Source organism: Epinephelus moara, chromosome 8, assembly GCF_006386435.1.
Source record: "Epinephelus moara isolate mb chromosome 8, YSFRI_EMoa_1.0, whole genome shotgun sequence".
NCBI classification, from domain to species: Eukaryota; Metazoa; Chordata; class Actinopteri; order Perciformes; family Serranidae; genus Epinephelus; species Epinephelus moara.
Window position 1 is genome coordinate 44048808 of NC_065513.1, and position 11226 is coordinate 44060033.

The 11226-nt window shown below is 42.8% G+C and overlaps 1 protein-coding gene and 1 long non-coding RNA gene across 3 annotated transcripts in view; both read right to left on the reverse strand.

Moving 5' to 3' along the window:
* Nucleotides 1–11226, reverse strand: part of LOC126394964 (formin-binding protein 1-like) — a 43752-nt gene that overhangs the window by 14784 nt on the left and 17742 nt on the right. For both annotated transcript variants that reach the window (XM_050052126.1, XM_050052125.1), the window contains exons 5-9: nucleotides 7715–7777; nucleotides 7330–7425; nucleotides 6374–6388; nucleotides 3498–3626; nucleotides 2523–2669 (exon numbers count right to left, since the gene is read on the reverse strand). In XM_050052126.1, the coding sequence (XP_049908083.1) occupies nucleotides 2523–2669; nucleotides 3498–3626; nucleotides 6374–6388; nucleotides 7330–7425; nucleotides 7715–7777 (450 nt within the window). The remainder of the gene's footprint in view (nucleotides 1–2522; nucleotides 2670–3497; nucleotides 3627–6373; nucleotides 6389–7329; nucleotides 7426–7714; nucleotides 7778–11226) is intronic.
* Nucleotides 2714–3350, reverse strand: LOC126394988 (uncharacterized). Its single transcript, XR_007570403.1, has 3 exons — nucleotides 3205–3350; nucleotides 2912–2953; nucleotides 2714–2869 (listed from the first exon to the last, which is right to left on the reverse strand). It is a non-coding gene; the product is annotated as an uncharacterized LOC126394988 (long non-coding RNA).

The following is an 11226-nucleotide window of genomic DNA, read 5'->3' on the forward strand; positions in this document are numbered from 1 at the left end:
ATGTAGCTTTGGATTTTTTTCTTCCTCATTAATAAAACCCTTCATTTAAAAACTGCATTTTGTGTTTACTTGTGTTATCTTTGACTAATGTTTAAATTTATTTGATGATCTGAAACATTTAAGTGTGGAAAACATGCAAAAAAGTAAGAAATCAGGAAGGGGGCAAACACTTTTTCACACCACTATAGCTTTTCACTTTGCACTAAATATGCTCACTTTTATCCACTGCCCATTATTATTATTATTTATTGCTGTTTTCTTGTATTTTTTGTACTTTTTTTGCATGCCTAGTTTTTTAAGGTTTTAAAATTTTGAAATCTTTAATCTGACTCTTTCCCCTTGACTGCTGTAACACTGGAATTTCTCAATTGTGGGATCAGTAAGATGTATCTTATCTTATTCAAAACGATAAAGCAAAACCGAACACAGAGTATATCAAAACTAAAACTCAAAGATGGCCGCTGAGACAGAGGTCTGTGTTCTCTCTGATCACAGTCGGTCAGAACTGAAGACACGTTTGAGACGAGAACGTTGAGTTTCCTCTGAGTGTTGTTGTGTACAAGACCAAGATGGCGGCGCAGACAGACACAGCAGCCCCTCTCTCTCTGAGTTTGGTGCCTAAAATTGTGTGTTCCAGTGAATGTTCATGCGCTTCGTGTTTACATCCGTATGCACGTAGTTCAATGTCTACATTGCTCAGAAGATACAGTCGCCACTGCTGTCTGGATATAAGAAGTTAAAACATCACAACTTGGACCAGAAAGTCACAGAGGAACTTTGGGGCCTGCAACTTCTCCGTCAGACTACTACATCACTGGACCCAGCTGCTACATCTCACCCAGAGAAGAGGCGCCGGAAGTGGTGTGGAAGGAAGCAGAAGCGAGGCAAGCGCAGAGGCATCCAGGCTTGGCTAGCAGCTAGCCCACACAGACCAGCAATACCATCCCTCATTATGGCCAATGTACACTCACTTGACAACAAAACAGACCACATTCAGCTCCTGAGATCTGCGCAGTGTGATGTAAGGGACTGCTGTGTTTTCATTTTTACTGAGACATGGCAACATCCCCAACTCTGCTATCCAGCTAGCTGGCCTAACATGCTACCAAGCTGACCGGGTCTTCATGGAGGGAGGTAAGACTCACGGTGGGGGAGTTTGTGGTTACATCAGCGAAGCCTGGTGCCGGAATGCTGCTATTGTTTCCAAACACTATTCTCCTCTGGCAGAGTTCATTATCATTACATGCCGGCCTTTCTATCTACCCAGGGAGTTCACAGCAATCCTGCTGGTGGCTGTTTACACCCCCCCCCAAAACCAGCGATAGGAGCGAGGCACTTAACCAGGCCATCAGTGAACAACAGACAGTGCACCCAGACGGATTCCTCATCACTGCTGGAGAGTTTTTTTGCCTGTTACATTGCCATTCAGTGACTGTGAAAAGGTCAAGATGGAAAAGTTGTTCCATCACAGTAAATGTTGAATTGACTGCACTAATATAGATCCTTTATAGTCTGAAGAAAACTGGTCAATCGTTGTCCTCACAGAGTTAGCAGTTTGGCGCTAAACTGAGTGTAGCGTTAGTTCAGGCAGGACATGATGTCGAGCTCAGCTCACATCAGCTGATCTCAAACAGCCCGATCAGCTGATGGATTAGCTGATTGATGTAAGAGAATCAGCTGATCGATCACATGATTCCTTTCTATGCAACCAATCAGCAGAGCTCATTCAGGGCGCTCTTTTTTAAAGTGCTCTGACCTGCCGACTGTTGCTGACCTGCCTCCACCCTAGCTCCGCCCCAGCTCCTCCTAATCATGTTGCAGCTGACTCATTAGTGTCATTTCTGTTTGTCACTGATGCTCTGTTCTGTTCCCAGGCCGTCTTCTCTGCTGCTCTCTCCGCCTGAGATTTTCTGCGTTGGCCTGAGGACACACAGCGAGGCCTCAGAGCAGAGCCGGACCACCAACTGTAACACTGCACATGGTAATAATGTTTCTTAGACTGAAGTGTTCCTGACTGAACTCGACGTTGTTGCTCATGTGCTTGGGCTGACAAACATCATGTTGTAGCTGAGGCACTAAACTTGTTTACTTTATGTTAGTGGAGTGTCAATAACCAACCAAACACCTGAGCAGGTCCAGCAGGTAACTTTTAGATATGATTTGGCTCAGTTTAAAGAAAACCGACAAAATAAACTTTCCACTGAAACCTTCTTTTAAGTGTTTTGGTGTCTAAAGTTTCCCACACATTGAAATCTGAAACATTGCCTCACTGACACAGCTGCTCAGTGTTTACTGCAGGATTGTTTTCTGTCTGAACGCTCAGTGAAACTTCTGGATCAACAGAATTTTCTGACACCTGCGGGATCTGTTTGAGGGTGAACAGCCAGTCTACTGCTCCACAACCAGGATGGAAAACTCTGACTCTTTTATAACAAGAACCAACAGTCTCCACAGCCATCAGGTGTCTGATCAAACCTCTGTCCAACACACAACCACAGATCTTCAGCTCAGATGAGACTCACCATCCTGGGCTGGATGCTCTCAGCAGCGTCCATCATGACGTCCAGACAGCGACTCACAACAGGAAGAACTTTCCTCTCAGCCTCCGCTGACGAACGCATCGCTTCACAGATCCTCTCAATCCGCCGCTCCTCCATGTCCTGGATACGCTACATCACAGAGCAATGACACATCAATACGCCATGGGTATAACTGGTACCAGGCTGTGGCAGTGCTGGTTTACCTTGTATATAACTGGTACCAGTGTGTGGTAGTGCTGGTTTACCTTGTATATAACTGGTACCAGGGTGTGGCAGTGCCGGTTTACCTTGTATATAACTGGTACCAGGGTGTGGCAGTGCCGGTTTACCTTGTATATTACTGGTACCAGTGTATGGTAGTGCTGGTTTACCTTGTATATAACTGGTACCAGGGTGTGGCAGTGCTGGTTTACCTTGTATATTACTGGCACCAGTGTATGTAGTGCTGGTTTATCTTGTATATCTGATACTAGTGTATGGTAGTGTCGGTTTACCTTGTATATAACTGGTACCAGGGTGTGTACTGTTGGTTTACCTGGTATATAACAACTGGTACCAGGGTGTGGTAGTGCTGTTTTACCTTGTATATAACTGGTACCAGGGTGTGGTAGTGCTGGTTTACCTTGTATATTACTGGTACCAGTGTATGGTAGTGCTGGTTTACCTTGTATATAACTGGTACCAGTGTGTGGTAGTGCCGGTTTACCTTTTATATAACTGGTACCAGGGTGTGGCAGTGCTGGTTTACCTTGTATATTACTGGCACCAGTGTATGTAGTGCTGGTTTATCTTGTATATCTGATACTAGTGTATGGTAGTGTCGGTTTACCTTGTATATAACTGGTACCAGGGTGTGTGCTGTTGGTTTACCTGGTATATAACAACTGGTACCAGGGTGTGGTAGTGTTGGTTTACCTGGTATATAACTGGTAAAAGGGTGTGGTAGTGCTGGTTTACCTGGTATATAACTGGTACCAGAGTGTGGTAGTGCTGATGCTGGTCCTGGTTAAACTGGTTTAAACTGGTCACATATTCTTTCCTGGACTCTTCAGCAGCTTGTTTTTTTTGCTGAGCCGTCTGACGAGCCTGAAACCAGTAGAGGTTCATATGAGTCCTTTGACAGCTCATTGATCAATATGGTGAAACAGTTCATTGGTCGAGGATTCGGTTGGTGCAGTTCAACAAACGCTGCAGTTCAACAACAAGCAGTTCCTCCAGTAAACTTCTCATGTGTGTTTGGATCAAACTGATCTGACATGCTGATCGATGACCTTTAAAGGTTAGGGTGGAGCCAGGACAGAGACAGACCAACAGCTTCGCTCTGCTTCCAGTCTTTGTTCTACAACAGGTTAACCCCCTCCTGACTCCACGTCTGAACCAAACATACAGATATCATCACTTTGTGTGATCCACTGTCACTGTGGTCACTAAAATGACAGAAACCATGTATGTATGTGCTCTATGGTGGATACTAGTCAAAGTCAAGTCAAGTCAAACTTTATTTATAAAGCACATTTAAAAACAACCTCAGTTGACCAAAGTGCTGTACAGTTATTGAAATATAAAATAATCATACACAAATATCATAATAAATAAAACAAAGGAAATAGTAAGGGCTCAATTTAAAAAACTAAAAATTAGATTAAAAAAGGGAAATAAAAAGTAGAAAGAGTAAAAAGAGTAAAAGCCAAGGATTCTTGCCTAGCAGGGACTGAACGCCAAGGAGAAAAGATGGGTTTTCAGTAATGTTTTAAAGTGCTCAACAGACTGTGCAGCTCTAACCTGGAATGGTAGGCTGTTCCACAGCTTTGGGGCCGCCACTGAGAAGGCTCTGTCCCCACGAGTAGAGAGTCTGGACCGAGGTACTGCCAGGAGCAGCTGGTTTGACGACCTAAGTGCTCTAGAAGTACTGTGAGGCTGTACAAGCTCTGATAAATAAGACGGTGCCAGACCATTTAAACACTTAAAAACAATTAATAAAACCTTGAACTGGATCCTAAAATTAACAGGCAGCCAGTGCAAAGATGCAAGGACAGGACTAATGTGATCACGCCGTTTCTTTCCAGTCAGCAGGCGGGCAGCTGCATTTTGGACTACTTGTAAACGGCGCAGTGCTGACTGGTCAAGACCAACAAACAAAGAGTTACAGTAGTCTAGGCGTGATGTAACAAAGGTGTGAATAACTTTCTCAAAATAATCTCGGGGGAGATATGCCTTTACTTTTGCTAATAGTCTTAGCTGGAAGAAGCTCGTTTTGACAATAGAGCTTATCTGCTTATCAAACCTAAAGTCACTGTCTAAAATAACACCAAGGTTCCTTGCAAAAGGGTGGCAGTGAGACTTAAGGGTGCCAATGGCGCTGTCATACCCATCTAACAGATTTTGTTGGCCAAATAAAATAATCTCAGTTTTATTTTTGTTCATGGAGAGAAAGTTGACTTCCATCCAAGATCGGATGTCATTGAGGCAGTCTAATAAGACCTGAACAGAGGCTTGCTCATTTGTTTTTAAAGGCAGATAGATTTGTACGTCATCTGCAAAGCAATGAAATGAGACATTGTGCTTTCTAAATATGGATCCCAATGGCAACATATATATTGAAAAGAGGAGGGGGCCCAAAATAGAACCCTGAGGCACCCCACAGTTCAGGGGGGAAGAGGCTGAAGAATACTGGCCCAGCTGGACAGAGAAGCTCCTATCTGAGAGGTAGGACTGAAACCACTTAAGAACAGTACCCTTAATGCCCACACAGGTGTTTAAGCGAGACAGGAGAATGTTGTGATCCACCGTATCAAAGGCAGCCGTCAGATCCAGAAGGACCAGGACTGCAGAGCTACCAGAGTCAACTGTCAAAAGAAGGTCATTTAAAATTCTTAAAAGCGCCGTTTCTGTGCTATGACGTGACTTAAAACCAGACTGGAACTTCTCGGAAATGTCATTTAGATCAATAAAAGACTGCAGCTGTTCATTAACCACCTTCTCCAAGACCTTAGAAAGAAAAGGAAGCTTGGAGATAGGCCTAAAGTTGGATAAAACTGTGGGGTCAAGATTATGTTTTTTGATGAGGGGCTGGACCACAGCATGTTTAAAGGCAGCTGGGACACATCCAGACATCAAAGATGAATTTATCAGATCCATAACACAGGCCCCAATGATATGGAAAACGTCCTTAAAAAGACGGAGTGGGATGCTGTCAAGAGGACAGTACGAAGGCCTGAGGTGCTGGACAATATCAGTTAAAGCTGAGAGAGACACTTGTTCAAATGTGTCAAAAACACATACAAACAAAACATACTATTGCTGTCGCCAATGGTAAGTTTGTTTTCTAACTCGCATAGCATATTTTCCTTATGTTAGCATGTAAGCTATATGAAACAAGTTAACGCTAGCTTACATGCTAACATAAGGAGCATATGCTCCGCGAGTTAGAAAACAAACTTACCGAGTACTGTGGTGGCTCTATGGCGGATACTGTCGCTGTTGCCAACGATGCACTGCTGAATTCTGAATTTCAGCTAAAACAGCCCTTCCAGTGTTTTCAGCAAAATCGTCCAACATGTTGGCAAGCAAGGATGGGACACTAAAAACTCAAAGTACACGTCAAATAAAATTTCCCCAAACATGGTATCTGTCATTTTTAGATAGATAGATAGATAGATAGATAGATAGATAGATAGAAAGATAGATATACATTTTATATTTTGTCTTTTGGAACATCTTTGTTGAAGTTTGAGCTCTGGGGGCCACCGTACAGAAAAACAGGTCGGAACACACTGTAAAAAAAAAAACATGAACTCAAAAATATCCAATAAAAAAAACATGGAGGAGCTTACCTTCAGTGAGCAGCGCTGAGGGACAGACAGACAGAGAGAGGGACAGGTTAGTCAGATATCAGTCTGATCACAGTTGCATCAGTTAAATCAGGGTCCGTCCTCCTCCGTCCACAAGGAGGTGCTGATGTTCATCCTAATGACGAAGGAGACGGACCACAGAGGTGTCCACACATCACAGACATGACTCAGAGTCTGACTCCTCCTCCAGAGGACGTGTCATCCAACATCTGTTTATTTAAAGATCAGATCTGTGATCTGAGTCATTTCAGGCTGTCCACTGATTGGACGAGGACTCGGACAGACAGACAGAGAGACAGACAGGCAGACAGAGCGTCTCTCTGTCCGTCTACAGACAGACAGACGTCGACGCATTTGTCTGTTTAATTAAAGAAGGTTATTTGTTCTGTTATTAGACAGTTTTCTTTTTAGTTGTTAATAAAAACATTTAAATGTTCGTTGTGTTTTACAGATGTTTCTTATCCCGAGGCGTTGGGCTGAACGAGAGCATCTCCATGCGCTCGCTGTGACATCATCATGACGTTTATTTCTTATAATGAAAAAATAAAATATCTGAAATCTAAAAACTTTCCCGACAAATTAAACCTGAACAGTCGAATATTCAAGAATAAACAGGGTCTTAATCTTGAACAATTTGACGAGTCCAGCACACGTTACTGAGAATCTTTAACTAGTGATGACATCATCACGTCACTTCCTGTTCCTGGAGTCGGTCTGTCGAGCAGAGCTCTTATTGGCTGTTTGACAGCTGAGTGACCAATAACAGCTGTTGCTCTGCAGACATGCCAGTGTCCGCGTGTCCTCCTGGGGGGAGAGATTTTAACACTAATCAAATGATCCTGTGAGATCGTTAACGACGGACGGGCGCCATCGACAGGAACACAGCATTAAAACAAACACACAAAAAAACATTGTCAGGTGAACTTATATTGAACCACCTTCTCTCCGTCAGTCTTGTTGTCCAGGTCAATTCTGTCAGAGATCTGTTGAGCTCGCTCCGCCTCCTTACAGTCACGCTCAAACCGACGTTTACTCTGAATAACAACAAGTAAAAAACAACACAAAGTAAATTTTTAAAAAAAATCACAGTATGAATGATGAGGAAAATGGTTTGACAGATTTAATGTGTCAGGACGTGTGAGTGGGCAGAGTCAGATGTTAAGATGCAGGTAGGAGGAGTCAGTATGTGTTGGTGGGAGGGGTCACATGATTGACGGGCAGGGTTATATGTGTTAAATGGGGCCTGAATATGTTAGTGGGCCGGATCAAATATGTCAGTGGGGGGGTCAGGTGCATTGGTGGGCGGAGTCAGAAGTTACTCACAGACTCCAGCTGTTTCCAGGAGCTTTCGATGTGCTGCTGGGCGCGGCGGCCATCTTGGAAATGCTGTAAAAGAACACAGCAGTCACTCGTCCAGTCTGACTGGTCAGACGTCAACATGCTGATGACATCATCATGTCTCCATGTTAAACTAAGACATATTGATGACATCATCATGTCTCCATGTTAAACTGTGAGACATTTTGATGACATCATCATGTCTCCATGTTAAACTGTGAGACATTATGATGACATCATCATGTCTCCATGTTAAACTGTGAGACATTTTGATGACATCATCATGTCTCCATGTTAAACTAAGACATATTGATGACATCATTATGTCTCCATGTTAAACTGTGAGACACTTTGATGACATCATTATGTCTCCATGTTAAACTGTGAGACATTTTGATGACATCATCATGTCTCCATGTTAAACTAAGACATATTGATGACATCATCATGTCTCCATGTTAAACTGTGAGACATTTTGATGACATCATCATGTCTCCATGTTAAACTAAGACATATTGATGACATCATTATGTCTCCATGTTAAACTGTGAGACATTTTGATGACATCATTATGTCTCCATGTTAAACTGTGAGACATTTTGATGACATCATCATGTCTCCATGTTAAACTAAGACATATTGATGACATCATTATGTCTCCATGTTAAACTGTGAGACACTTTGATGACATCATTATGTCTCCATGTTAAACTGTGAGACACTTTGATGACATCATTATGTCTCCATGTTAAACTAAGACATATTGATGACATCATTATGTCTCCATGTTAAACTGTGAGACACTTTGATGACATCATTATGTCTCCATGTTAAACTGTGAGACATTTTCATGACATCATCATGTCTCCATGTTAAACTAAGAAATATTGATGACATCATCATGTCTCCATGTTAAACTATGAGACATATTGATGACATCATCATGTCTCCATGTTAAACTAAGACATATTGATGACATCATTATGTCTCCATGTTAAACTGAGACATATTGATGACATCATTATGTCTCCATGTTAAACTGTGAGACATTTTGATGACATCATCATGTCTCCATGTTAAACTAAGACATATTGATGACATCATTATGTCTCCATGTTCAACTGTGAGACATGTTGGTGACATCATCATGTCTCCATGTTAAACTGTGAGACACGTTGTTGATGACATCATCATGTCTCCATATTAAACTGTGAGACGTGTTGATGACATCATCATGTCTCTATATTAAACTGTGAGACATGTTGATGACATCATCATGTCTCCATGTTACACTAAGACATGTTGGTGACATCATCATGTCTCTATATTAAACTAAGACGTGTTGATGACATCATCATGTCTCCATGTTAAACTAAGACATGTTGATGACATCATCATGTCTCCATGTTAAAATAAGACGTGTTGGTGACATCATCATGTCTCTATATTAAACTAAGACGTGTTGATGACATCATCATGTCTCCATGTTAAACTAAGACGTGTTGATGACATCATCATGTCTCCATGTTAAACTAAGACGTGTTGATGACATCATCATGTCTCTGTATTAAACTGTGAGACACGTTGATGACATCATCATGTCTCCATGTTAAACTTAGACATGTTGGTGACATCATCATGTCTCTATTTTAAACTGTGAGACACGCTGATGACATCATCATGTCTCTATATTAAACTGTGAGACATGTTGATGACATCATCATGTCTCCATGTTAAACTAAGACATGTTGGTGATATCATCATGTCTCTATATTAAACTGAGCTCTGATTAAAAGTGCTTTGAGGGTCATTTGTTGTGAAAGGGTGTGTGATGTGATGTGTGTCAACTTCCTGTGAGTGAACGTTCGTCAGTTAACTGGTCGATGACATCATCCCATAATTTCAGATTTAACCTTCAGTTTTATAAATGATGGCGTTTGTTTACGTCAATAAAAACATGTTGGATTTTTAAAAAACATTAACTTCTGAAAAAAAGTAAGAAAAAGAAAAGATTTTAAAAAAAAGTAGACAGTGAGCAGCAGAGGAGAATTGTTAACGCGGATCATGTGCGGAAACGAATTTCGTTAGTTTTAAATATGAAGAATTGTAAAACGTCACTTGGCTGAGGCTGTCAGTCAGTCAGTGAGTCAGTGAGGCTGTCAGTCAGTCAGTGAAGCTATCAGTCAGTCAGTGAGTCAGTCAGTGAGGCTGTGAGTCAGTCAGTGAGGCTGTCAGTCAGTGAGGCTGTCAGTCAGTCAGTCAGTCAGTGAGTCAGTCAGTGAGTCAGTCAGTGAGGCTGTCTGTCAGTCATTCAGTCAGTCAGTGAGTCAGTCAGTGAGGCTGTCAGTCAGTGAGGCTGTCAGTCAGTGAGTCAGTCAGTGAGGCTGTCAGTCAGTCAGTGAGGCTGTCAGTCAGTCAGTCAGTCAGTGAGGCTGTCTGTCTGTCAGTCAGTCAGTCAGTCAGTCAGCCAGTGAGTCAGTCAGTGAGGCTGTCTGTCAGTCAGTCAGTCAGTCAGTCAATGAGGCTGTCAGTCAGTCAGTGAGGCTGTCATCAGTCAGTGAGTGAGTGAGTGAGTCAGTCAGTGAGTCAGTCAGTCAGTCAGTCAGTGAGGCTGTCAGTCAGTCAGTCAGTCAGTCAGTGAGTGAGGCTGTCAGTCAGTCAGTCAGTCAGTGAGTGAGTCAGTCAGTCAGTCAGTCAGTCAGTGAGGCTGTCAGTCAGTCAGTGAGTCAGTCAGTCAGTGAGGCTGTCAGTCAGTCAGTGAGGCTATCAGTCAGTCAGTGAGTCAGTCAGTGAGGTTATCAGTCAGTCAGTCAGTGAGTCAGTCAGTGAGGCTGTCAGTCAGTCAGTGAGTCAGTCAATGAGTCAGTCAGTCAGTCAGTGAGTCAATCAGTGAGGCTGTCAGTCAGTGAGTCAGTGAGTCAGTCAGTGAGGCTGTCAGTCAGTCAGTGAGTCAGTCAGTCAGTGAGTCAGTCAGTGAGGCTGTCAGTCAGTCAGTGAGTCAGTCAGTCAGTCAGTCAGTGAGGCTGTGAGTCAGTCAGTGAGGCTGTCAGTCAGTCAGTCAGTGAGTCAGTCAGTTAGGCTATCAGTCAGTCAGTGAGTCAGTCAGTCAGTGAGGCTGTCAGTCAGTCAGTGAGTCAGTCAGTGAGTCAGTCAGTCAGTGAGGCTGTCAGTCAGTCAGTGAGTCAGTCAGTCAGTGAGTCAGTCAGTGAGTCAGTCAGTGAGGCTGTCAGTCAGTCAGTGAGTCAATCAGTGAGGCTGTCAGTCAGTCAGTGAGGCTGTGAGTCAGTCAGTGAGGCTATCAGTCAGTCAGTGAGTCTACTGCAGAGACTGGATCACTTAATTGGCCTAAAAAGTTCTGCACTGAGCTGGTTTAAATCTTATTTATCTGATCGTTTTCAGTTTGTTGATGTTCATAATGAATCATCCTTACGTACCAAAGTTTGTTTTGGAGTTCCGCAAGGTTCTGTGCTCGGACCAATCCTATTTACTCTATATAT